The sequence below is a fragment of the Onychostruthus taczanowskii genome, unplaced genomic scaffold (assembly GCF_017590055.1).
Source record: "Onychostruthus taczanowskii isolate IOZ18803 unplaced genomic scaffold, ASM1759005v1 scaffold1, whole genome shotgun sequence".
NCBI lineage: Eukaryota > Metazoa > Chordata > Aves > Passeriformes > Passeridae > Onychostruthus > Onychostruthus taczanowskii.
In genome coordinates, this window is record NW_024496525.1 from 5662092 (window position 1) to 5690019 (window position 27928).

General features: G+C 42.4%; 1 protein-coding gene across 3 annotated transcripts; it reads left to right on the plus strand.

The window, feature by feature from the left end:
- Positions 1-596: 596 nt before the first annotated feature.
- On the plus strand, positions 597-26288 carry ZFYVE1 (zinc finger FYVE-type containing 1). 3 transcript variants are annotated; one of them, XM_041427665.1, is made up of 13 exons: positions 597-691; positions 801-823; positions 1784-2320; positions 14436-14940; positions 16758-16972; positions 19129-19235; positions 20046-20154; positions 20722-20819; positions 20916-21033; positions 21366-21536; positions 22302-22482; positions 22969-23082; positions 24168-26288. In XM_041427665.1, the coding sequence occupies exons 3-13, from the start codon at positions 1823-1825 to the stop codon at positions 24398-24400; spliced, it is 2349 nt and encodes a 782-aa protein (XP_041283599.1). In that variant the 5' UTR covers positions 597-691; positions 801-823; positions 1784-1822; the 3' UTR covers positions 24401-26288. The 3 variants fall into 3 exon arrangements, with proteins under 3 accessions (XP_041283599.1, XP_041283591.1, XP_041283608.1); XM_041427657.1 differs by adding an exon at positions 1425-1646 and having other exon boundaries at positions 685-823; XM_041427674.1 differs by lacking the exons at positions 597-691; positions 801-823; positions 1784-2320; positions 14436-14940 and having other exon boundaries at positions 16848-16972; positions 19107-19235.
- Positions 26289-27928: the final 1640 nt, after the last annotated feature.

The following is a 27928-nucleotide window of genomic DNA, read 5'->3' on the forward strand; positions in this document are numbered from 1 at the left end:
TAGATTTGGGTGCCAAGTGCTCTCTTCTCAGGCGGACACCGTGATCCATTCATTTGCCAGACCTGGAGGCCTGGGAGCAGCCGTCTTGTCGTTCTCCAGGCGGTGGGAGGAAAGAGCTTCGCTACGAATTTCGTCCCTTTAAACCCTGCTGGGGGCTGTTCACACTCCTCCGGCGCAGCTCCTTGGGGAACCCAGGCAGGTGTGACACAGTGGGGCGAAAACAAAACGAGGGCAGCAGAACACCTCCGCCCCACCGCGAGGGCCGCGGCACCGCGCCTGCCCGCCACGGGCGCCGCGCGTCCCGGCCGGCGCGCCGAGTCTGGGCCGGCGCAGCCTCCGGACTACAGCTCCCGGCGTGCCAGCGCCGCCCCGCCTTCAGCTCGCCGCCTTCCCGTCTCCGCGGTGAGAAAATAACCCCGAAGTTCCCCGCGATCAGCTGATCCCGGCTGACAACGAGGGGAGCGGGCGGAGGGGGCGCGGGTCCTGGCCGGCCCTGCCCTGCTCACTTCCCCCGGGCGCCCCGACTGCATGGTCGACCCCTGGGGGAGGAGAACCGGGAGATCCCCCCCGGGCGCACAGGGGACGGGGGGGAGGAGGAAGCCGCGGCCGGGACCCGAGTCCTTAGTCACCGGGTGCCGGCTGGAGGAAGGGGAAGAAAGGTGGCCGCCGGCTTGTAAACAATAGCCCCGCTCGCGGCGCCCCGTGCCGCGCCGCCTTTGTTCCCGGTCGCACCGCGGCTCCCGCCCGCTGCCGCTGCTCGGCGGGAGGAACCGGGGGCTTCCCCCTTCCTGGGCGGCCGGCGCGGCGCCGGGCGCAGCCCCAGGTAGGTCTGGGCGCGGGGGGAGGCGCCGGCCGGCACCGCCGTTACGTAACCGCGGGCGGGTCGCGGGGTCCGCCTGCAGCCCCCGCGGGCGGACGAGCCACAAGTGCGGCCGCTGCGGGGCAGCGCTTGCCTGGGGCTGCGGGAGTGTCGGGGAGAGGGGCTGCCGAGGGTCATCCCGGAGCGAGAGGGGCTCCGCGCTGCCTGGGAGCAGGGGACGCGGCCCGGAGGCAGCGGTCGAGACAAAGGCGGCGGCGGGGTGCGCAGGCTGCCCTCGGCGGGCGCTGGTCTCGGGGCTGTGCTCTGTCAACTTGGGGCGCAGAGGGAGAGGGAAAAAAATCCGTCGTCTGTCAGCCTGACCGCGCTAGCGATCGTCTTCTAGTGCTACTAGAAGGAACGCACAAAGAGAGCAGATTTTTGTTTATCTGGCGAAGCACATCAGGAAATTCCCAGCAAATAAATACTGTGAACTCTCTGAAGGAGGAGCTTAGCTGTGGAGTGAAAGCAGAGAATTTTCTAGTCTTGACACGGTCCTTTTGTGTCTGTGTGTACATATATATGCATTTGTGCATTTCTGATGCCTTTTTTGTCTCTGTGTCACCAGCTGTCTCCGCTCTCAGCTTCAGGGAAATACTTGCTGTATCTGTTGAAGTACGCCAGCCAGGGGTTTTTTGTCGTCACTGACAGTACGTTAAACAGCTAAGTAGAGAGAGAACGTGTACCAGCATTTGAGTATAATAATACATTAAACCAGCCACGTTGTCTAAGTTTATTTTGGAGGAAGAAAACTTCATTAGCACTTAACAGCACTTTTCCTGCAAAGCAGGTCAGTGTATGCATCTTACAGAAACATATATTCATTATTTAAAATGAAGTATAGACAACATTCCTTTCTTTTCTTCTTGTTTCTTTCTTTTATGTAAATTTGGAACTGACTTTTACACATATCATTGTTTGGAACAGAAACAGGAGGGCAAAACGTTGCTTTAAAGAAACCTGAAGATGAGTGCCCACACGCAAACTGTGGAGAAAGGACAGAACACGACACTCCTGTGCCAGGAAAGCTATGTTTGCAGTGGGACAGATGAAGCAATCTTTGAGTGCGATGAGTGCAGGAGCTTGCAGTGCCAGCGTTGTGAAGAAGAGCTGCATCAGCCAGAAAGGTTGCGGAACCATGAACGGACCCGTATAAGACCCGGCCACGTCCCATACTGTGACTCCTGCAAAGGTGCCAATGGGAACATAATGCATGCCAGTATGACGGGCTCAAGGCAGATTGCAGCAGTGAGGTGCCAGGTGTGCAAAATCAACCTCTGTGTGGAGTGTCAGAAGAGAACGCATGCTGGGGGGAACAGAAGGAAGCACCCTGTCACTGTGTACCATGCTGGCAAAGCCCAAGAACAGGAAGAGGAGGAGGGGATGGATGAGGAGACCAAAAGAAGGAAGATGACAGAGAAAGTTGTGAGTTTCCTCTTGGTGGATGAAACTGAGGAGATTCAGGTAAGAACTGTTGTGGTTTGTTGTGAACAGACAAGATGCTTTAGTTTCTTTCTTAGTCTAGCTGGCTGCTGTGATGCGTGGTTAATATGTGAAGTGTAATTGGCGGCAGCAGTAACAAAATGATGGCCAGGCAAAGTACAAGTGCCACTGAGCATCCTGGGCTAAAAAGACACAGTGCCTTCGAGTGGCCTTGCTCATGAGTTCCTCAAAAGGTCAAGTTCATTAAAACCTTATGTGTGGCAAGGGCCTCCTGTAAGAGGCTTGGTAAGCAAAGCTGGTGAAAGAATTGACCCTGTACTGAGACACACACAACTAAAGATAAGAGCTGTCTGTGCAGGATGCTGATCGTTCCTGAGCAAAACTGAATACGTTGTATTGCAATAGGCTGCAAATGGGAGTGCTGACAGACAATTTCCTGCTGTATGACTAGGAGAGGGAACTGTACCAAGTAGTGCTGATGCATGACTACAGCCCATTGCTGCCATTTAGCACCAGTAAATCCATCTGATTTTTAGGAGCAGAACAAAATAGAAATAAGTGCCCTAAGTGTTCCATACAAGTCCTACAGACACCATGGTTAAGCTATATGGCTTGTCACAAGTATTACATGTTAGCCTTTTGTTGAAAGAGGGGAAGTTGCCATTGGAGTAGGTCTGCTGATAAAAATGATAGGAATTAGTTGACTAGGAACAGCCTCCCAGGAGGCACTATTTTAGAAAGTCTAGCATTCAATATATGCAGTTATAGAACTCTCCTGTTGGCCCTTACATTTGGTAAGCATTCTAGAAGGCAAAATGTGTGAAAGCCACAGAGCATATTAATTGCACAGCTAAAAATTGAGCTTTGTTTTCTGACTTAGTTTGCATTCCCTATGTTTAAACCTCATTCAGGAGCCACTGAAAGAAAATGTATAGTCACCTGGAGCCTCAGTATCCGGTTGCTCTAATTTAACATACTCATGCTACCATCATTAAACAGAATTGTGATTATATTCTTATTCTTGACAGTTATTTATATCCATCACAGTAACAGTTGATGAGCCTGTCATGCATCACAAGGAAACCTAATATGTATCTGATACATATGCTATACCATAGAAGTGTGTGTACATACATATATATGTATGTACACAGTAATAATACAATAATGTAGAATAGTTGCAAGATACTTGGGTCATATTTTTGTCAATGCAGGTGTACCAATTGCTGAACTGTCATGGCTTTTGAAGGTGAAAGGGAGGAAAGGATGACAGTCCTTATGGTGCACTGACATAGAACACACTATGCAGGACAGCAGTGACTGTAAACTGAGTGCTTAAGTTCCAGGTCTGTAGCAGTCTTCAGTTTGTATGCCTCCAAGCCCTAAGCACACACTTATTTCCTTTTAATGTGTGACAGATGCAACTATTACTTTAAGATGCAGACTTTTCAATAATCCTCCTCTGGCCACTAGAGCAAGCTCTGAAATGCCTTGGAATGGGGCTGTCCTGCAAAGCTGCTCACAAACTGTGTCTGTGTGTGGTTGTACTGGTTTAAGTTATATTTATACTCATGAATCTGTAAGCCTTATTGAGGTAGACCTTTGGCTGCCTCCTGCAAGCAAGTGCATTTGCTATTTAAATGTCATGGGCAATAAAGCCAACTTCCTTATTGGGATAGCAGTGGTCCTTTATCAGATCATAGCAATTTGGTGAGAACAGGGTTGGGTTGAAAAAGCTCTCCAAAAATGATCTTATTTCACTATCAAGACATTGAATCAGAGCTCTTCCATCTGGAGTGATCTTCTCTTCCTCACAGCTGAATATGTATGTGACATCTCACAGCCAGTATCAAAGCAGTTTGAGAGATTTCAATTCAATTATTTTCTGACAGCTGGAATTCAAAGAGTGCTTGCTTTTATAGTGATAATTCTGCTAGTGAGCATAAGGACCTTTATTTAGAAAGGCCTGTCAGATGCCACAGAAAATGTCTTCAGAGCTAAGTAGTCGTCTTTTGCTCTTGGTAATACAGAGGAACCAATTTAGCTATAGGAAAGTGATCATCAGTCTCTTATTTTGTGCTTGTCATTACTTGGGGAGAAATCATTAAAATGTTCTTTATTTAAACCAACTTTTTGTCCAAAAATGCCAAAATATTAGTAACTTGAAATATGGAGGTTCACATTTTGAGACTGTGTGGCTTTTTAAGCTTGAGCAGACAGGATAAGAATTTAACAGAATTATGTAGTTCAGCTGTCTTTAACTGTTAATGACCTTTGGAACTTGAAAATTGTTGCATTGGTTGGGAAATAAGAGAGGAAACTGCTGATTTGCTATCAATGGTAGATTTTGCCATAGCAGTGTTAAAGGCTACAAAATTACGGGTGGTAAAAGCTAAACCACCCTTACACTATCCCCCCCCCTCCCCAATTAGATGGAACTAGTTAATGCTGCTGGAGCAGCAGATGATGATATTTGTTTACAAACATCTAACTTGAACACAGGGCTAAAAGATTTGTTTTTTAGTTTCCTTTGGAACCTGGAGTTGTTAAGCTCAAGTGGTTATGTTTCATCTCGCTGTTTCTGTTGGCTTCTTGGAGGTGGTGGCTCTAAAAGAGAAGAATATTTATAGTGTGTAAGCAAATGACTGATCTAGTTCTAGATCCAGAAGCAATGTGGATTAATCCATAAGGAGCTGTGCCTGAGCAAATTGGTTTGGGAGAGGTGGAAATTCTCAGTTTGGGCTCAGCACTACACAGATACAGCTATGATAATTCTGAGATCTGCATAATTGTCTTTGTGCCATGTTGCACAGATGTGCTGGCCTGCTCAAAGCTCTTTGTGCTTTGCAGGCATAGCATAAGCTCAGAAAGCTGAGGACTTCTTGTGCTTGTTCAAGTCCACATAGGCAGAAAAGGTCCCATTTTAAACCACTGTTTGTTTTTCGAAAACTAATGGTAGCTAAAGTTTGTGTCTGTGAAATACAGGCTTCCCTGTGATGTTCATCATAACAGCGCTCTATCTGAGCACCTCAAAAAGAGGTTGGCTATCTCATGTTAAAAAAAACCAAACAAGTTGTTAAAGGTTAAATCCAAGTTTGTACTGCAAGTCTGCAAGTCTGTGGAAAGACAGAGAGGGAAGTTGTTCCTTATGGAGCCCAGTCCCAGCTGTCTCACACCACACATTGCAATGCTTTGCAACTCTTGTGACTTAGTCCCCAGGCATCCTGATGATGAATTTTTTCTTCCTTCTTCCAGGACTTGTTGTTCCTCATAAGACCTCACTGACTTTGACTGGAAAACAAAACTTGACTGTTTGCCAGACTGGCATCACATGCAGTTTAGACCCCATTCTAGGTTGTCTTTCTCAAGCTCTGTTATGCAGTTTCTCTTTATACAGTATTAAACTTTTGGCCTTATCTATTGCATATCTAAAGCTGAGGCTTCAATCAAATTGTTCTTGATAACTGCTACATCTGTTTGTTAATTGGCCCTGACATAGTCTATCTTCCTTGCTCATCTGGGAATGATATTGTGGGGATTACTTCCTCAGTCAATTGCTTTGGTCATGTCATTCTTTACATCTTCCACATCTCCTCTTCACCTTGTTAGACTCAAACTGTGTGCCTTCTTTTATTATATGTGTATGTCCCTCAACTGAATCTCCTGATCTGCTCTGCCTTTCTTATCTATAACTTCCCAGAAAGTTCCAGAAAGGAAAGCTATAAAGCTTTCCTTTCTTATCTAGAACTTCCCAGATTCTCAAACAAGCATCACTGTGTTGTCACTAGTGCTGCCCCGTGCACACAGGAGGCACTTCCCATAAGAAGTCAGAGTCAATTAATTGGGTTTTTTAAACTGGTATTTGTGTATCTATTAAGAAAAACACAGTGAAATACGGTGATAAAAACATGACTCAGGCTGTGATACTTGTTTCAAATCCTGGGGCTCTCTTACTGCCCCATGAACTTTTCTACTCATCTGGATCTCTCTTTGTCACTTGTACTTATATTTATGCAATTTCTGGAACAGTTTCCATTTTTGCTTTGTCTTTATGCAACGCACTTGCGAAAGAGCTCTTTAGCATAAAGCAGAGTTATATGTCTGTTGTACAATTAACTTTTATTTACTACTGCTTTTGAGGCAGGGCTGAATGCTTAACAACTTTTTTATCTTGGGGAACAGATGTTGGGAGCTCTTACCACAAGATCAGAACTTGGTTGTAGTGTCACTAATGGCTTCTGTGATAGCACTTTGTCCAAAGCCCTAATTGAGGACTCAGCACATATGCTTAATAGATGTAGAAAAAGTCTTTCATTGACCCCAGGAGATAGAGGACATGCTTGGTTATTAATTATCTGCCTTAGAGTTTGCTCATCTTTGACCAGAAACTAGCTCTGTCACGAGAAATTACCCAATCTGTGAGTTGCAAACAAAAATAAAAGATGCAGACTTTGTAGTCTGACTTACTAAGGAGACTAGAAGAAAAGAAAAATTTTCCTCTATCTAGTCACAAAAATAATTTCTCCAGCTGTGTAATTTTATGGGGGAAAAGGAGCATACATTTATTGCTGTCTCCCCTGAGATACCCATATGAGCTCCCTTTCTTCAGTTTGCAGGGTCTTTTTGTTGTGCCAATAGATATTTCAACTTCCTAAATATAGCCCCATTCCTTGAGGTTTTTTGTATTCCTTCTAGAAGATCTAGACACCTAAAGGAGTAAGGTCTTCCCCTCAGCAAATATGAGCAGCATCTATGTAATGCTTTGCAGTCAGTTAAGATAATGCAGAAGGACTCACAGCCCTTATTGAAATGCAGACCATTTTGTACAATCATTGAATAACCTGTCACTAACAGCATAGTAGTCCAAGTGTCCTCCTCTGTCCCCTCCTGTTAAAAAGTTACACATACATAGTGATTACTCTGCAGGGTTGCTAGCTGCTTTGCTTTTCTCATTCCTGTAAACCTGATGGAAGTACTGAGATTTTTCCTTATTATCTACTGATTTGAGCCTGGATAAAGTCTAGGGATGAGAGAATGGAGTCTCTAGGAACACTTTTTCTTGTCAAGTATTCTTTGTTAATGGGAGCTAATGTATGTGTTCTTTTATGAGAGAAGGTAATGATCTCTTAAGTATGACTTACATTTGTCTAGCAAATAGTGCTTGTTCCTGTGACACTCTTGCTTCATTTGCTGTTGGGGGAATGTGTTTGTGATGTTTTTGTGGTTTTTTTGGGGTTTCTTTTGTGCTTTAGGGTAGCACAGTCAGGTGTAAACTTCTGGGAAATTTAGTCCATATCCTATAAAATAAAGAGTCACAGCTAGTATATTTGTCGTGGATATAAAGGAGGAAGGAAAAATATTGAAGGATCTGAATTATTTAGACTGGTGTGATCTGTTGGATCAGGATATATAATTTCTGTCCCTTGATACTCTTGATGTATTATAGATGAGTCTTCCTCCTCTTTGTGCTTTAGAGAAGTTTTCTTGCCAAAGTATTTTTGGGAGTTTACTGTCCTACACTCTAGGAATTTTTCTCTTCTTACTTTGTTATTTTTCAATATTCCTCCTATCTCAGTCTGTTGTCAGTTCACCTAAATTTAAGTGCAGTGTTTTTCTGTCTTTAGAATAAAGTAGTAGCGGAACTACTCAGCAATTGCTGGTTAGGAGTATTCCTTTTTCCGCTGGACATATACCAGTATTTTGAAGAGTATTTTTAGAAGGTAGGAGAGAGAGCCATCCATTTAACAAACACAGCTGCTTGGACAGTCTCAGGCTGACTCTTAGCAAATTTTTAACATAGCCGTAGTGCTTTTCCCTGGAACCAGTACCTTCTTGTACCTTCATGATGCAGTACTCTTGGGCATTAATTAAAGTCAAATGCTTTGCTTCTTTCCTGTCTATTTTGTCCATCTGCTATATGAGTGCTGATGTGGAAGGAAGAGTCAGTTGTCACTGACACAGGTGAGAGAGCCTGCAAGCCACTCTGCAATTACCCACACTTTCATTCAACAAGTTCCTGAACTTGATTCAGTTTCCGAATTAAATAGTCTTGTGTTTTAGTGTTTCCCCTGCTGTACCCCTCTTTGCATTTTTCCAATGAATCCTTTTGTGCTATAATTCAGTTTCCGAATTAAATAGTCTTGAGGGGAAAAATGGGGTGTTTTAGTGTTTCCCCTGCTGTACCCCTCTTTGCATTTTTCCAATGAATCCTTTTGTGCTATTGGATGCTGCCAGTAGAAATTGGATGTGAGTCCTTTGGGGTACATTCAAGAAAGTAATGTTGTAAATAAATCAAGAAAGTAATTCAAAAGACAATCAGCTTGTTGTCTTCTAGCCCTTCTGTCCTTTCCATTGCCTTCACTTTCTCTTTTCTGCAGTGATCACTGGGAGGCAGATGTCACTGCAGTACATACTTCTGGCTTTTTTACCTGGGTTGGTAATGCTTTGCTGTAGGATCACATAAAGGCAGAAGATTGAGTCCTTTGGCCTGCCTCGTTCAAACACCCTGAAATTGGGAAAATAACCCCTGTTTTCTAGGAAGAATGCAACTGTTATACAAGTAAATTTGTAAATGCCCCTCCTAACAAGGACAGTGGTATAAGTAGTGACCACACAGGTAATTGAGTTAATCTTAGGGGTATTTGGGAATACAGCATGAACTTGCTGGTTGACTTGATGTCTTCTGGGCAAGTCTCCTTATGTGGTTGTGGTCTTTGCTGCTAGAGCTATGACTTTCGGGTGGTAATTGGTAGCTCTGTAGCCATATTAACATCTACAGGAACTTGAAAGATATTTAGTATGCAAAATCCTGATTTCTTCATTGTTTTCTGTTCTCTTTTAGGGTTAGATGATACTATTATGTTAATGGGTTTTTTGCAGCATTTGCATTCACCTCAAAGTCTTTATTAGTTTTCAGTTCTTGAAAAAGTACTTTTTCAGCAAGCAGTTTAGTCTTTTAAAAAAGACTTTGTAGTTTTTTTCTGCTTTCAGAAGTTTAATATAACTTAGCTGTCATCTACAAGGTTAACTTACCTGGTAATAGCAATATTTCAGTCAATATTGCTTCTTGGGTTAGGGAGGAGTCCAGTCAAATTGGGTTACCTCCAATCCCCTTAATTTTTTCCACCACTGTCTTAAAACCTTTAAAATATGATCTCTTTGGGTAGGGTTGTTAAGCAAAGCAACCCAGCTTGTTGTTAAGCAGGACTTGACTCTTCTGTCTATGCCTCTCAGAGTTCTGTAATAATAGACATGGGCCTCAGACATGGGCAGCCTCTGCCCTTCATTGCAGGGACCTGTAAGTCCTGTTGAAACGCATGCTGTTACACTCCATACAAACCCCTGAAGATATTGAACCTGAATTCCTATGCCAGCGCTGTGGGAAGGAACAGGGTAATTTTGGTCTGAAAAATATATCCAGTTCAGGGACAGTATCGTCCACGAGTATGTACTGTGGCTGATAACAATTCTCACAGAACCCATAGGTGGTACTGCAGTGAAGACAAATAAACAGGAAAAAACTCTTAGGTTAGGAAACACCCTTAATACAAGTGCTTTCATCTGCTTGAACCAGTCCTGTGTCCACATGGGGAATAAGATCAAAGTGTCAGAATCTAACCTTAGATCCCTGTAGTGTGTCTGTCCCCTGCTTTATTTTGTCCTCCCTGCATCTGGTGTCAGGTCCTTCAATTTGGGCTTGAGGCTCTGTAGGACTCCAGAGGATGTCCACTGTTAGCTTGGCTGAAGGCTAGGAGATCACTGAGGACAGTTGTGATTAATTTACTTAAGTGTTCACTGGATCAGTGATTAATAAGTGATGAGTGATTAATAACTTTCTCTTGAATACCAGATTGGAACTACTGGTGTGACATATACAATTCTATAAACTAATCTGTTGACACAGCCCTTTGCAGAAACTTTCTCAGGCTACTATAAAACATTTACATAGTAAAAAGTAACTCTTTGACCAGTATAATTGATAATGAAGTCTAATTTCTGGGATGTCTTCCCATTATCCAGTGCTTGTCCACATTTTCTGTCTTTTGAGTAAGCAGCAGTATGTGTGCTGTCATGGACCAGCGAGCATGCTTACTGGTTGGCACGTATGGACACGACTGCTCTGCCTACTACTGTGTCTTGGAGGCAGCAGGGGGTGGACATGAGACATGCTCTTTCCCCAATAAGGTTATTGGAAGCTTTCTTTTCTACTCTGTTGTCCCTTTTCATCAATCTTTTAGGATTTTTGTCTTTTAGAGGCACTTATTTCTGTATCAAATTAGTTAATTAGATTGTGATTTTAAGTTACATGTGGAAGACTTGAGTAATGGCATAAATTATATTTTCCATGGAAAGTCATGCAGAAGAAAAGGTATAGGAGGCAACCTAAGGTAGAAAACTGGAGATGCTTGGACTTAAAAGTCAGCTTTGATTCTTCTTGAGCACCTGTTTATGATCAAAATCTCTTGTTTGAAAGACTTTGAAAGTCAGAGGAAGTAATGACCTCCTGAGTTCACTTTGAGCCTGAATTAGCCTAAGATCTCAGAGGAAACTGGTTTTGAATTACTGTGGTTTAAGGACTGTCTCATAGCTCTGTTGATGTTTTGGGTTTCATAGCAGAAAGTTTCTCTTCCTCACAAGGAACCATCTTTTTTGTCACTTGATAACAAGAGACACTTGTGGATATCAACAAAAGCTTCTTCTGGGGCAAAAGTATGGAATTTCCAGTTGCATTTTTAATAGCCTGTTGCACTTGAGTTGCTGGGTTAGCCAGTTTCACTTCTTTGCATTTGTGCACTGCCTTCTCAGGAGTGATTGTGAGGTGCCCTGCAGAGATGTGAATTTTGGTGGTGGCACTTTACTGTGATGGAGCTTATTCCTAGGTTAGTCTTACTGGCTGTAGTTAAAGAAAGAAATCTGCTTTATAGATTTTTATATTTTTTTCTCTCTTATTTTCAATGTACATTGAAATTGTGATTTAATCTTCTTTTTAAAAGAGAGTCTCTTAAGGGCTATAACAAAAGTGTAAATGAGTTTCTGGTACTAGAAATGGCAAAATCAAGAAGGGGCTGACGAGATGTGACTCATGTCTTGATTTAGACATACAGTTTTCATGCTGAATTTACTTTGGTGTGCAACATAAGGAAGGTTTCATATTTACCCTCTGCTGTGAACCTCAGAGATCTGGAGCTCTTGGGCAACATGGAAGTGGACACAGTTATGGAAACATGAGCCCCTTGCACAAGCAACAGAAGGTGGTACCATACCAATTTGTTTTAGAGATGAAAAGCAAAACAAAGAAGTTGGGATTACTGCTTTGACACTACACCCACTCAGACTTCAAATGTCTTAAAAGAACTTGCTCAAGGAAAGTAAATTGGACTACTGACATGGGGGTTGTTGTGGATGGTTCTTTGAGATTATCATTCCTGGTTATGGTTAAAGTCAGCTAGTGCACAAGAGCAAGGAGCACCGTGACGTACAAGCGTTTTCACCTTCAAAGGGGAGGGCTTCAAGGACTTCTTTTGACTTGGTTTTGGTTTTGTTCCTTCTCCTCCCACATGGAATTTATTGTAAAGATGTTGCAGGATCCAAAATTATGACTAGGTTCTACAAGGAAGGATTGGTCTGGTTCTCTACCATGAGCATCTAAATGCAACCACTGCTCAAGTTCTTGGTCATCCCGCTTCTGAGCACTGGTAAAGTATGCTAGGAAACATTTACTCATTTCATGTCTGAAATTCTTCCTCATTCATTACCAAGTCCTGTGAAACATAAACATTGGGCTAACTAGACTTTGGTGCATTCTTGTGCCCCTGGGTAACTTGTTTGTTCAAATCACACCTGAGTTCTGTCCTGAAAGGAGGTCTGCAAAGAGCCTAGAAGGGGATAACTTAGAAGGGAATAACTTTGGGTATGTGATTTGATACTCAGTGTAACTTTGAGTTCACTTCTGTTTCTTAAAGGTGGGAATATATCTCAGAGTTACCCTTATTCCTATTGTCCCTACTGTCCTTTGTGTCTCCTGACATTACTGACTCAGCCTATTCTCCCAAACTGCTACCAAAGTAATAACTAGTGCTGGCTAAAAGATCTTCACCATTAGCTATCATGTCAATACTTAAGCAGTTGTTTGAAAACTGATATTTTTTTGTGTTGTCCAGGGAGCACATAACTATTGACTCTGGCAAAAAGGACCTGTCACCTTTTTGATGAGAAGTTTGGGAGGTGGGAGTTAAAACCAAAACATTTTTGAAGAAGACATTATCATGTTCCTTTTTGCTTATGTACACATAAAATTTTTATATTGTCAAATATGTGAATGTTAGGAGCTATGTTAGGATATGTTAGGAGCTCTTTCATGAACGAAGAACTTCCTTTCTTCCACAGAGACATCTTAAGAGACAGTAAGCAAAACTCCATCTATCATCTAAGCTACCTTCATGATGATAAGCTAATAATCACATCTACCAAGGAGGCAGACCCTTTCTTGTGCACCTGTAATTTCAGTGTATCTTGATGTTCCCCCACAGACACCAGGAAAGATTCTCTTAAGAGCATTTTGGTGTCTCTTATTTCCTGTTGTCCTCTACACTGTGAGGCTGCCTTGAATGGTTTGAGTCTGTGAGAAGCTACTGCAAGCCCACAGGTTTTCTTTGTGAACACTATTCCCAACCACAATCTGGCTGATTTTTATTTTCCTTCAAAGTCTATGTGCTGTTGATAGATTTGCCTACAGGTTTTCTTTGTGAACGCTATTCCCAACCACAATCTGGCACATTGGCTGATTTTTATTTTCCTTCAAAGTCTATGTGCTGTTGATAGATTTGACCAAAGCAAATGGGGCTGGCTGAGCCTTAAACTGATTTGCTGATTTATGAATAAACTTGTTCAAAGAAACCATTTATTACCTCATTGCCTCTCTGGTGCCTAGACTGTGAGATCTTCCAACTGTACTTGCAGGATGAAAATAGCAAGAGCTTCCAGAAGTTAAGTGGCAGGTGAGAGGGGATAGAAGCCCTGCTCTTTTTAGTTGATGGGGATTCCTTGAAGAGGGAATTGAGATTAAGAAGGTGAATTTAATCTTTCTCAAAAAGTGCCTGTCATAGTCTTTCCTGTCATATAATATGTGGATAAAACCTGTTGGAAGACAAAAAAGTAAGAGCTAAACGAATGAAGCATGAAACCTATGAAAGCCAAGGACTTATTCTGCAATAAGATCAGGGCAGGCTCTTGTACAGAGCCATAGCCCGTTTCAGTGCTTGTTTATCTGCTCCTGTTGCTCCAGTATCTGAACAGAAAATGCCCTATTCTTTAGCCTAGACAGCAGGATGCTTGACACTTAAACTATGTAAAGCCAAAGGGATACCTGCTCTTCTTTTTGGTTTTGTATGTGTGTGTTCATTTGTTTTATTTTTTAATGAAAGTACAATAAGTAAATTATGAAAGGGATCATTGAAGTAGTTGTGGCACTTCTGTGAGAGCCAGTTTGACCTGCTTCAAGCACCTGACTGCAGTGCACAGTTATGCTGCTTCTTCTCTGCTCCCACTTTCCAGCTGAAGGATTGATCAGCTGGAGAGCAGTGGGAATAGGACAGTTTGTGTCTGAAAACCCCTGGCTGTAGACAGATGCAGCACAAGTGCATGGCAGAGATTTTTGTACCTAAACAGGTGCTCAACCTCTGTGGATGTGGCAAGTTAAAGTGGTAAAAGCAATGTCCTCTTTCACTCCTGAATTTGCGTGCTTACCTGGAGACCAGTGCTACTGAGAAAGTCTGCCATGCTCCAGGTAGCTGTTCTGACAGACTTGGCAGTAGTGTTGTGCTGCCTTGTCTGAAAGGGCTGTCTCAGAGAATGGGGTGAGGTACTAGAGAGTTGACTACATACATAATCACAGTGAGGCATCACTTCCAAAACAGCTACATGATGGAGCAACATAAATCCCATCAATGTGTACATTTTACAAAACTGCATTCTAGTATTTTGCTTTGTACTTCCTGGTGCTTCAGAAACTTATGATGAAATCTGAAGAGAAGGTGGTCACTCTTTTAAATCTTACGAATTCTGACGCGAGCTGTGTTTTCAGTGTTGCCTACTCCAATTACATAGTTATAATATTTTTCTCTTTTTGTTTTGGAAGGTAAGGAATGAGGAAGATTTTATTAAGAAACTGGACTGCAGTCCTGACCAGCACCTAAAGGTAGTGTCCATCTTTGGGAACACAGGGGATGGAAAGTCTCACACCCTTAACCACACTTTCTTCTATGGCCGGGAAGTCTTCAAGACGTCTCCTGCCCAGGAGTCTTGCACAGTTGGAGTCTGGGCAGCCTATGACCCTGTCCGCAAAGTGGTGGTCATTGATACGGAGGGCCTCCTGGGGGCCACTGTCAACCTGAGCCAGAGAACACGGCTGCTGCTGAAGGTCCTGGCCATCTCTGACCTTGTCATCTACCGTACTCGTGCTGACAGGCTCCACAATGACCTCTTCAAATTCCTTGGTGATGCCTCGGAGGCTTATTTAAAACACTTCACCAAGGAGCTAAAAGCTACCACAGCCCGCTGTGGCCTAGATGTTCCTCTGTCAACTTTGGGTCCAGGTGTCATCATCTTTCATGAGACTGTGTACACCAAGCTACTGGGCTCTGGTGAGTAGGCAATTCCAATTACAATGTGCTAAACACTGTGTGTAACCTGTCAGGTTGCATTGAATATTCAGCACTCTTTACTACCATGTAAAAATGTGATTTGGGTTTTGCTCTCACTGGTTTCAGTCTGGGAACCAGGCTGTGGAACTAGAAGAGCATTCCCTCTTCCAAATCAGCTAGAATAATCCTCTTAGCCAGCTGAACTTCAGCACTGAATAGTAATGAGTTCTGTCAGCCACAGGAGGGGTCATCATACAAATTCATGAGTGTGGGTGATACGGCAGATGAAGGTGAAAACTGATGTGGTGAGTTGGCCCTGGCTGGATACCAGGCTGCTCTACCCACCGAAGCTGCTCTATCACTCCCCTCCGTAAGTGGACAGGAGAGAGAAAATATAATGAAAAGTTCATCAGTTGAGATAAGGTGTGGGAGAGATCACTCATCAAATACCATCATGGGGAAAACTGACTTGACTTGGGGGTATTAATTGAATTTATTACTGACAAAATCAGAGCAGGGTAATGAGAAGTAAAATAAATCTTAGAACCAACTTTCCCCCATCCCTTCCTCCTTCCCAGCTCTACTTCCTTCCCCTGCCAGCCATGCAGGAAGACAGGGAATGGAGTTATGGCCAGTTCATCACACATTGCTCCTGCTGCTGCTCAGGGAGAGGAATCCTTCCCCTGCTGCAGTGTGAGATCCCTCCCATGGGAGACAGTTCTTCATGAACTTCTTGGACATGAGTCTATCCCAAGGGCAACAGTGGCTGAGGCTCAGTCCTGCTGTTTGTGAACATCTAGGAGCCAAGTCTTGTGTAATAAATACCTCAGCAGTCCTGGCTGATCCACATTCTCATTTTGGCTTTTCTAAACAGTGAAGTTTTCAACTAGTAGAAGAACTTGATGTTCTTTCTGGTTATTATTGGAGTAACTTGTTAATAACCTTTACCTGTAAGGCAGATCCTTTCTTTATATACCAATTTGCTGATTAGTAATTCAGCCTTTCATGAAGTTGTTACGTTTGCTGTTTCATCAGTTCAGCCTTTAGTGACCCATAAGGACACTTTGCACCTGTATGCAAAGTCAGGGTTACAAAAAAAAATATATTTTTATGGCCACTTCTGATCACAGTAGGAATAGGAAAGAAACCACTTAGCATATATGGATATGCAGAAAGCTGTACCCATCTGTCTCAATGGATAATTTAAGTAAGTGTGTTTATGTAGTTTTAGGACAGGGAAGATGGGGCCTGCCTTATTCTGAAATGTACAGCAGGTGCTTGGAAGTAGGCAGGAGAATGTGGTTGGCTCTGTGGAGTCTGACCTGATATGGCCCGTTCTGAAGTGCTTTGCCATGTACAAACTGTTGATAAAGGCTTGGTCTTCGTTGCTACAGGATTGGCATGGAGAACAGGCAGCCCCATGTAATGTTTATGTCCTCCACTTATCAGGTGCTAGGAATAGCTATACCAAGTTATGGTCTGGTGAGAAGATTTAACAAATGTGCTGACATTGTGTTTCCTTGTATTATGTCCTAACTTGCTCCTTAATCTGGATATCTATGTTTCAAAATCTAGATGTGTCTGATTTTACCTGAGAAACTTGGTCTTGGAATTTAAAGCTGTGTACCACAAAAGAGAGACCGCTTTTGGAAAGTTTCTTTTCTTTGTTTTAAAATATAATGATAACTGCATTCCAGATGTATTAGAAGATTTAATTAAGAAAACTAGGTCTATGTTGCATGTGAAAGTCCTATGCAATTAAAGTATTGTTTTAAACAATCAGTTGTATATGAACTTGCTGATACTCTTATATGTAGATCATCCTTCCGAGGTTCCTGAGAAGCTCATTCAGGATCGGTTTCGGAAGCTAAGCTGTTTTCCTGAGGCTTTCAGCTCAATTCACTACAAGGGAACAAGGACGTACAATCCTCCAACAGATTTCTCTGGGCTTAGGCGAGCTGTGGAGCAGCAGCTGGAGAACAATACTACTCGGTCACCTAGACAGCCCGGGGTTATCTACAAAGCACTAAAAGTAAGTGAAGAAGAGTTTGTCACAGTGTTTATTTGTACCACTGTTGATATTAACTCAGCTGCAGCTCAGAAAGGCAGAGCACCTGAAACAGTAATGCAGACTTGCATGCAAGTCTTCCATGAGAATGATAATTTTGTCTAACAGCCAGGGAGGCTGAGTAGGTTTCTTTTTTTCAAAACAAACACTTCAGTAAAGACCATGGAAGAAAAATTAAAGAGCCAAACTGAGCAAGATCATAAATTGGAGCTGGGAAGATAAAAGTAACTGATGCTGTGAGTGACAAGCACTTCATGACAGTGATTGACAAAGAGAGACCTTCAAAGGTTTTTTAATAAAATTCCTAAAGTTGGCCTCAGCACAAGAGGAGAAAATGCAAGAGACTTGGAGAGAGTTAATAGCTGGCAAAAGCTAGCACTGAGTAGTATAACCCAAGGACTAGGAGGCAAAAAGGAGGAAGGATTGTGCGGGTAGGGAACAGGATGGGATCAAGCCAAATGATGTATGACTTTAGAACAAGTGATTTTCTTAGATGGTTCACTTTGCTAGGGTGTCGGAGGGATTTTTGGGTCTTTAAATGTGCAGTCTTTCCTTTTCCACATACTACTGCCTGATTAACATCATATTTTCTTTGGCCTGAAGAGCACAGTTGTCATTGGGGAGGGGCAGGCAGAGCCAGGGCATATCTGCAGAAGGAGGTAGTGTTAGCAGTCTTTTCTGGTGTTAGTCACAGCTGTTGGAACAGATAATTCTGGCTGCTCTGCATTAGTGGTAGCTGAAGCACAGAGGGAAGTGTCAGGATGGCATGTAGTCAGTTCTCTGCATTTGGGAGCAGACAGGCAGCAAGGGGGAAAACAGTTGGAATCATTAATTTTAATTTAACTTCTAGGATGTTATTGCAATTATCAAGTAGCCTGGTATCAGATATAGCTGCTGGTGTACTTAAATTCATGACCAGTGAAGTGTTTGCTGTGTTCAAATCACTACTGACTACAAATTAACTTCTTTTGCTTCACTTGCTGAGGACACAAGACTTTTTAGAGGTTTCTGTCCACTTCCTCTAACTTTTGAGTTCATTCAAAAGTATCAGTATCAGTCAAGCTTAAAAGAGGATGTAAAGCAAATTTCCTTGAAATTATGTGAAATAAAATGTTTAAATAGAGTACTTATCTGAGGGAAGCTGTGGTAGGATAGGTACACACAAGTCTGTGTGTGTGTGCAGTCAACCCTTGTTAGACAGCAAAGATACACCCACTCCACCTACCCCAGCCCTGTGAGAGGAGGAGGAGCAAGAGAAAGGCAGGCAGCCACTATATAAAACTCAGCTGCAGGAAGAGTTTCAGCTAGATCTCATGCCTTCAGAGATCTCCATCAAGAAAAACTAACCATTTGCTTTGTTCCAGTGCTTTTTTTTTTTTTCCCTTAAACATAACACCTGAAAGAACCTAAAAAGTTAAGTGTGCCAAGACTAAGGACTGATTTCATCTGAGAATGGATGTTCCTAGGAAAGGGTACAAATTCCTTTGTCTCAGTTTTGCCAATTCACCAGAGAAGAGCAGTTGTTCAAGTGGCTGAAGGAAAGCTCAGGGCAGCGCTTTCTCAGCCAAGAGGCAAAAAATGTGTTCTCATGAACTATGAGAAATGATCCTATGAGTTTCTTTTCAGAGGTTTCCAGAATGCAAAGCCCATTTAACAAGAGCCCCGCTATTTTGAGCATGGATTGGATGCACAGAGGTGCATGCAATTTTCCACAACGCATTTCTACTACAAAATTCAAACTAGGGACAGGAGGAGAGGAAAGCAGAGAAAAAGAGTATCTTAAAATTATTCAAGTAATTTCCATATAAGTGCAAGATTGCATTCTTGCTTTGTTTCCAATCCTTGTTTTCCAGGCTACTAAGACACATTTATTAGCTGTGTACTTTCTGGAGAAAAAGAGTATCTTAAAAGTATTCAAGTAATTTCCATACAAGTGCAAGATTGCATTCTTGCTTCGTTTCCAATCCTTGTTTTGTTTTCCAGGCTACTAAGACACATTTATTAGCTGTGTACTTTCTCTGCCCCCACCCCCCCCTCCAGTAGAGGAATCCATGCCTTTTCTTGCAAAAGGTCTTCATTGCCCTTAATCTCTTTCCAGTTCATTCTTTTTTGTTTGACAGGCTCTAAGTGACCGGTTCAGTGGGGAGATCCCAGATGACCAGATGGCTCACAGCTCTTTCTTTCCAGATGAATATTTCACATGCTCCTCTGTGTGCCTCAGCTGTGGGTAAGTAGATGAAAAATGCATCTCCATCCTCTTAAAGGATAGTGCTGTGCCCACCTGCAGCCACAGAATGTAAAGTTTCTGTGACATCTTGACACCTGACATCATCTATCCTCAGCTAGTACTTCTGGGCAAAATAAGCTTGAAATTCAACTCTTATGTGAACTGGACAGTCACTATTGCCACATCCCAGCTGGATGCCTGGTTTTTGCCCACTCTGTTTTTGTGCATGACTACAAACCTGTGCTGCCCATATCTTTTCCCAAATGCAAGCAGGGCAGGAAGAAAGGAGTGTCGAAATAAATCCCCTGAAATGTCTTATGATGTTTTTTTCCTGTTATTTTTATTGCTTAAACAGTATGAACAATCCTAATGCATACATCATGGGGTGGGACTGTATTCAGTGACTAGGTCTAAGTGGAGCTCCATATTTGATTGGATCTTGGCTTGTAGCTCTCTGGAAAGAGCCCCAAGGTTGAGGCTGGAAGGGCAGTAGATGGTAGTCTGTGCTTTGAGTCTGGGGGCTGTATAGCAGCACAATGTTGTGGTTGGTTATGCTTCTTTTCTGATGCTGAGCATTTTCTGCAGTGCATTGTTGTGTGGTGCTGCTTTGTATGGGAAACAGTTGCTACACCTCTTTCTGAAGAGCCTGCCTTTCAATAATAAATTATGTCATTGCTGTATGTACAGTTGTGAAGATGGTTTGAGGGCACATAATCTATAAAAATGTAAGATAGCAGTAAAAATGAAATCTTGGTGACATCTATCCTGTGTCTAAGAGCAACAACTCATGTATTGCTCTTGCATAATCAGGTGTGGCTGTAAGAAGAGCATGAACCATGCAAAGGAAGGAGTCCCTCATGAATCCAAAAGTCGATGCAGATATTCTCACCAGTATGATAACAGAGTCTACACTTGCAAGGTGAGATATAAGGACAAGGTCTGAAGAATGAAAAAGGAAAGGATGACCAAGTAAATGAGGACTATCACAGGCATGTGCCTGTTTTCTTCCTTTTTTTGTTTTTAATGTCAGAGGTGCTCATAGCCTTGACAAGAAAAATTGATCCTTATTTGACTTGTATGTTTGCTTGGAGAGTTCATCACCTCTGTGTGCTATGTGTCATTTTCTAGCTAAATTTCGAAGGTGGCTGCTGTTAACCTGGGTGATGTTGACCTTTTATATATTTGACATAGTTACTCTTATTTGCTTATGCCCAGTGCTTGGTATTAGCCAATTTTTCTTAAGGATTTGTGCAGGAGACAGGAAAATTTTTGTCTACAGTCATGGTCTTTATTGATGTAGAAATACTTCCATGATGTTATTATTGATAGTGGGTTTGGTTTTGCTTTGTTTTTAAGTGAGTTCTGATGAGTGCTCCTTTGCTGTGGACCTCTGTATGCTAATTATATGCTTTATGTGGCCAAACAATAGCCAGATGTAAATTTGGATTCCCAATAATGTAGTTTATATTGAGCCTTTATGTTGTAGGCCTGTTATGAACGAGGGATGGAGGTCAGTGTGGTGCCAAAAACCTCTGCTTCCACGGATTCCCCTTGGCTGGGCCTCGCCAAGTATGCCTGGTCAGGGTGAGTACTGCAGCTGGATCTCTCTGCTCTCTTGGTCTCTGTGCTGCCTGGTGCATGGGACTTGCCAGAGAGGTGACCTGTCCTCCTCCTGTGCAGGTACGTGATCGAGTGCCCCAACTGCGGCGTGGTGTATCGCAGCCGGCAGTACTGGTTTGGCAACCAAGACCCTGTGAACACTGTAGTGAGGACAGAAATTGAGCATGTCTGGCCAGGGGTAAGTCTGGTTGCTGGATAGTCTTTGTGTATGTGTGCAGCCATGCACATGCTAGTTTGGTTCTTCTGGATGTTGATGGAGAAAATAGATTGCCTTTCATTAAGTTGGTCCCTGCTATTCAAAAGAGACTTTGCAAGGGCTTTCAGACATCTTTTGGCTATCTTGAAATGGCTAAGTTGCCAACCTACTTCTGTCTTTCAAAGCAGGGCTGGTGAATCTTTTACTCCTGCTTGCCCTTAGTTTATCAGGAGTAATGGGTTGCAGAGTCATGTGAATCTACAAAAAAAGGTTTCCCTGGTTTTGTTCTCAAATCGGTATCTGTTTCATTCCAGACTGATGGGTTTCTGAAAGACAACAACAATGCAGCCCAGCGTTTGTTGGATGGCATGAATTTCATGGCTCAGTCAGTATCTGAACTTAGCCTGGGACCTACAAAAGCTGTGACCTCCTGGTTGACAGACCAGATTGCCCCAGCTTACTGGAGACCCAACTCTCAGATTCTGGTAAATAGCAGCTGCTGGAGAGAAAGGCTTTGCCTGGCTAAAACCCCTTTTCCTTACTCTTTAAGTAATAAAGTATTTTGCAGATTCTAAACACTTCTTTGTTTTACTGCAACAATTCCTATTCCTTCAACTTTGAGAAACTGAAGTGCTCTCTCCTATTCCCATTCTTAGCCAAAGAAATTATGAACAGAGACTTGGCCCAGCCCTCATAAAGAGACGGTTTCTCCCTGCTCTTTGTGAACTACTATCCCAGCAATATTACAGAAAATCCTGGCTTGCATGCATTTGTTTTTCAAAGCAAATAATCAGCATCTTAAATCTGGCCACTGCAGCTGATGGTACTATTTTTATAGATTAAACTCTGGTTTCGTACCAGGTGCAAAAAGCTGACCCAAACAGTTCAACTAGGAAAGGATTCCCTTTGTCTTGCGGGAAACAGATTCTTCTTCGATGAAAACTGCCTTCTGAATTCTTACTCCACACAAAGGTCAAATATCCATCATTCAGCCCTGCATGATATGACTGTGTTTATTTGTGATTGTGAATGAAGGGATTATAGCAATATATTGGCTTAACCAATATACACCTACTGTTCTAAATCACTTCCCTGGGGTAAAGTTATGGGGCTGTTAGCACCCATGTCTTGTGTGCAACTGCATTTTTCAAAATTTCAGTCTGAAACTTGCCATCCTGGGCTTCTGCTCTCTATTTTTTACTTCAGGAAGATCAAATTAACAGTTCTTCCTTCTGTGTTGTTCTGATTAGAGCTGTAAGAAGTGCAACACACCTTTCAAAGATAATGACACAAAGCATCACTGCCGGGCCTGTGGAGAGGGCTTCTGCGATGGCTGTTCTTCCAAGACCCGTCCAGTGCCTGAGCGAGGCTGGGGACCAGCACCAGTGCGCGTGTGTGACAACTGCTATGACAACAGGGGCATCCAGTTAGGTAATCTTGAGTTGATTGTGGCAGAACTATCCCTGAGCACTGAAGTCTTTGTCCCTAGTTTCTGGATCACAACCATTTTCCGTGGATGTAGACAGTGTTGTTCACACTGGGTTTCCAAACAGTTTTTGGTAAGGAAGCTGACGAGCTCAATGCCTTTTGGAAGAAAGATGACCTTACCAGGCACCTGAACTGCTGACAAAATTATTTTCTAATTGTATCTTTACTTTGTTTTCCTAACAACTGCTAATGGTCTGGTGCTAACATTAGAGCAGGGGTGCTTATGTTACAGCAGACTATATATTTTGTCCATTTTTGCTAAAATGAACACTCTGCAATCCAAGATTGTGGATGGGGAACATAAAGGCTGAGGAGAGATTACAACTTGCCTTTTGGGTTTGCTGCTGGTTTTGTTAATGTAAATTAACTGAAATTTGGCCGAAAAGGTGTGGACTTAAGTGTTGAGCCCTTCACCCTTGTGTCATGCAGATGTGGCAGAATTGCCTTCAGATGAGGAAGGGGGTACACTTATTGCCAGGAAAGTGGGGGAAGCTGTGCAAAACACCCTTGGAGCGGTGGTGACAGCCATGGACATTCCCTTAGGTGAGTTCTTGTCTGTTCTGATGGGTTTTTTTTGTCTAAAGGCATTTTTGTTTTCAAAGAGCAAAACTTGTTATTAAACTTCAAAAGTTTGTGTGTCAGGCTGGCACCTCTGCTGTGATACCACTGTTTGTTGAGAGTTCTACAGCCCTCTGGACCTTTTCTGCTTGATGTTTCCTCTTGGTTTTCAGCATGTTGTTTCTGCAGTTCACACTTTCTCTTTTCACCCTTTTATGCAAAACTGTGCACCACGCTGTGAGTAATTCATGCTCCTCTGATGGTTTCACTGCAGTGACCTGCCATTTGAAGTTCCCTAAAGATTGGCCAATTAGGAAACATTTTATCAGGTTTGATTTTCTTTCAGAGATGCTGAGTGCTTTTTAAGTGTTTTCATGATACTGCTGGTACTTCTTGGTACTTTTGAGGGGAGGGCTGAGAATTTGAACCTGTCCAGCTTGGTAAGGATGAGGAGGGAATTAGTAGTCTGATCTTTCATGGTGAGCTTAGTGCAGGGAACCTCTGCTGCTCTTTCTTGTGTTGGGTGGCAGTTTAGGTATGTCAGCAAACATTTAACATTTGAATCTTCTGTTGTTGCACCTGACTTCCTACTCATTGAGCAGATCATTGTTCAACTGCTTTGCCTACAGCATGTCCAGCCTTCACCTTTGTGGGTGTTTGCTCTCTGACTCAATGAAGGGCAGAATAGATTCTTTTCTCAGTTCAGACAGTACAAGCATTTCTGAATATTTGGTTTGGTGATTTGATGGTGTTTTTGGCTACAGCTGAAACTGAAGGTAGGAAAAAGCAAATGTCTTAACCTCTGGAAGAGTCTGAGAAGGGCAAGATGCCACTATTAAAAGAGATGCAGTTTACTCTTTGAAGAGAGGCAGAATGTGGGAGAATGGTAGAATGCCCTAAATGGCCACTCATTGCACTGAAGGATTCTGTCAGTAGGTCACGTCCCCCTTAATGGCAGCGGTATGACTTGCAGTGTGTGAGTGCCTCCACTGGAGTACGTTCTTGCTATGCTCATGTTCATGGATTTTGTTCTCCCTCTTTCTCATCCCCACACCTCACTTCCTCCCTAGGTCTGGTAAAATCTGCTGCCCGGCCTGCATACTGGGTACCAGATCATGAAATCCTGCACTGCCACAACTGCCGGAAGGAGTTCAGTATCAAACTCTCCAAGCACCACTGTCGGGCCTGTGGCCAGGGATTCTGTGACGAGTGCTCACATGACCGCAGAGCGGTTCCCTCTCGCGGATGGGATCACCCAGTCCGAGTTTGCTTTAACTGCAATAAAAAGCCTGGTGACCTTTAACCCCAGGCTGCTCTCCAGATCGTTGCAATTCCTTATGTTCTCAGGGTTACAAATGAAAATGTCTGGTCTCCCTTTCGCCTTCTAACCTGTTGCAGCCAGAGTGCATGTTTCCAGTTTCTGGCCTCCTCTCGTGTTATATCCATCTTGGAACACTGGGAATGAGCTTACATTCAGCCTCTAGGTTTTAATTTCCAATTAACTGGGAAAGGGAGGGAGCTCCCTTGTAAATGAGCAACCCAAAATCCAGTGTATTTTATTCCAATTAAAAAAAAACCAACTCTATATATATATATATATCAACTATGTATAATTTAGTATATTAAGAATATGGTTGAAAATGAAGCTTTGAGTATTCCTAGTTCAAATGATGGATGGTGGTGTTCCTTACTGTATTGGATCAGAGTTATGGCCTTCTAATTCTTCTTTTGGAATGTCTTGCTGATCATGATGTCCTGTGAGGAAGGTTTGGACTCTGCTGCCAGGAATCTCCAGTGTTGATATATGAATTACACCTGGTAGTTCAGCCAACTCTGCATCTAGAGGTGCTGCTCTTCTGGCCATGGAAGATTAAACCCAGATTTATTAAACTGATATGAGCAATGGTCTTGCAGTGCAAGAGGTATCAAGTTAACACAGACTCCCTGGCAGAGACCGGTAGAGCTCTGAAAGGTAAAGCAAATCCTATGGCACGAGGCAAAGCATTCTGATCTTGCCATTTCAACTTCAATACCAGATCAAAAGGTAGCAGGGTTTTTCTCTCCCTGACAATGTTTTCATGTACTCAGGTTTTCTTCAAGTTTCTCTGTAAGATCATTGCAGTTAAAAGTTTTGTCTGGAGCAGAAGAAGAGAACAAGTTTTGTAGGCAATTCTGCGATACAAAGTTTGAGTTGTTTGGGTTGTGATGACTTTGCTTTTCCCCCACTTCTTAAGTGATCTTATAGTCTCTGAAGCCTCTATGTTCTCAGATATGGTTACATAGAAACTGCACAGACTTGTCTTAGTTTCTTCTAATAATATGAACTTACAAATCAGCCTGGAAAATGGGAACCTTTCTTCTTTGCTCCTAGCAACTGGCACTCACTGGACTTCATCCTTTTATGAAAGGACTGCAATGAATTCACTGATTTTATTATGAAAAGCACCACTTTACCTAACTTATACTGTCATGTACTGTGGATTTGTGGTTCCACTTATAAGAAGTATGAGACCATTGTGGATTAAACTGCCTAAAATTCTCCCTTCTTGGCTTACATAGACAAAAATTCTTTCACCACATGAGAGTTGCCTCCTCTTGGAGTGGCTGGAGTTTAATGCAGTGTCCTGCAACTGTGGTATTTTTTTCCCCAGCTTAATAAATGTGCTCTTGTGTGATGAGATGCCCAAAACCCTGTTTTAAGACTGTATAATTAAATTAACTGCTATAAAGAACTTTATCTTCTGAACAAGTGTACTGACTTTCCTTGTAACAAGCGGTTCTCACTTTGTCTCTGAAAGACCATGCTCACAAAGTGTTTGTCCCTTCACAACTACATCCAGCCTACACAAGGAAGTAGACTTAGAAGATGTTCCAGGACACCTTCGGTACTGGCCAAGTTTACTGCGGACTGTCTTATGTTTTTGTAAGCAAAAGTCTGCCATAAACTGACTGTTGTCCAAGTAAGGGCATGAGTAGGTAGAAATCCTCTCTTAAAAGACATTCTGTACATCTAGCATAATTCTGTGCTTCAAAGTATTCTTTATTTTTTTAATGGGTGAGCAATGTGTTCTTGGTTTGTAGGCTGTGGCCTGTGTGCTGTTTATGCATGTAGCTTTACTACCATGTTAATGCACAAAGAGAAAGCAGCCATGACATTCCTTGTATAAAATCTTTGGCATCTGTTTCAACAACTTGTCTGATTTTTTTTCCTTGTCAAAGCAACAACTACTACTCAATCAAAAGGAAAATGTTGTATAAACATTTTTAATATACATGTGGTCTTAGTAACTTAGCAACTTGTCAGTATCAGAGTCCATTCTTCTTGATAGATTATTCTGGACCTGAATCTTCTATGATGTTTCTCTATAAACCAAAGTCTTATGTGGTGCTTGACCTGCAGGCTTGGTGTAACTCTTTCTGGAGAATGCTGAGAGGTGTATTTGGGATCTTTGTTTTCCAAAATGAAAAAAAAAAAATCTAAGGCTTAAGTTCCGTGCTGTTTTCTGTACAGAATAGTGCTTGTTTTTCTGGTACTGTTTGGTGCTGTGAGTACACAGTATAGAATATGGTTATTAAATGGCTTAGTTATTGAAAGGGGATAGGTGTTGGCAGAGCCCAATTCTATTCAGTGTTAACACATTAGGATTCAGTAAACAAAAGAGCCCTAAGAGATGTCTGTGGACAGAAAGCTTTACAGAAAACATGAAGGAAATGGAAGTTCTGGGGGGAAAAAAAAATTTCTAAAGCATCATGAGAGCATGTTGTGTTTGGGGTCGGACTGTCAATAGAACCTGTGAGAGTTCTATTCCTGACCTATTAGCAGAGATGCTTTGTGTTATGGGTAGCACCAACCAAGAGTGAGTTTTTGGAAAACCTGTCAGAAGTTCACAGCAACATTGCTGGAGCTATGCAAGGGGATAAACTGTGAATTTCATAGTGGCACCATGAGACAGGTCCAATAGTAATGCAACTCCTGTGTGAAAAAGTCTTCTGTATTGACAAGGGCAAAGATAGAAAGGGACTGTTTTTCAGGAAATTTCTAGAAGATCATCACTTTGTGTGTTACACTGAAGAGAAATTACCATGAAATTGTTGTAGTTGGTCAAGATGATATGTCCCTTGGGTCAACTGAAGTTCACTGTAATGTTAATATTTTAGCAGTTCAAATTGCCACACTTACTTGGTAGGATAATTAATTAGTCTCAATTGGTCTGAGATGTGACACGATAAAAGCCTGTTCTGAGTTAGACTGAAGATGACTGATGTAAATCTCTTGTCAAAAATTATGTCAGATTGATTATTGACAGATCAAGCAGCATCTGCACCTCTTACAATTAGGAAATGCTATGGAAAACATTAAGTAAAATAACAATCACATGAACTAGCCAATGTGCAGAGATATGTGGCAGTGAAAAACTGAATTCCTTATCCAAAGCATCATAAAACAAGTCTAGACTTGTTGATTGCTCTATTCTGATGGATTTATTTCCATTATGGGTACATATGGCAATTCAGCATGAAGGTTCACCTTCAAATAGATGATGTGGGTTTCCCTGTCATCTTGTGAAGCAAATAGATGTAAGCTTCATATAGATGTCAACACTTTTACTTAGACTCCCTATCCAAACCCTGTAGGCCATTCTTGGCTTAAATGTGTACCTGGTGCATGTTGCACCGGAGGCTTTCAGCCAGGGGACAGATGGTGGAGCAGCATGGCTGCAACGTGAAGCTGTTGTCAGGGCAGGAACAGGCTCTAAGCTGGAGTTACTTGCACAAGAAAAACTGCTTTGTCCATCGTTCACTGCCCTCCCCCACTTCCACCCCCTGCACT

Excerpts from the sequence above, each read along its gene's own strand:
- ZFYVE1 (XM_041427665.1), top strand. The coding sequence starts at position 1,823 with ATGAGTGCCCACACGCAAACTGTGGAGAAAGGACAGAACACGACACTC. Across the intron at positions 19,236-20,045 it reads TCTGTGTGCCTCAGCTGTGG|GTGTGGCTGTAAGAAGAGCA; the intron begins GTAAGTAGATGA and ends TTGCATAATCAG. Across the intron at positions 20,155-20,721 it reads ACAGAGTCTACACTTGCAAG|GCCTGTTATGAACGAGGGAT; the intron begins GTGAGATATAAG and ends TTTATGTTGTAG.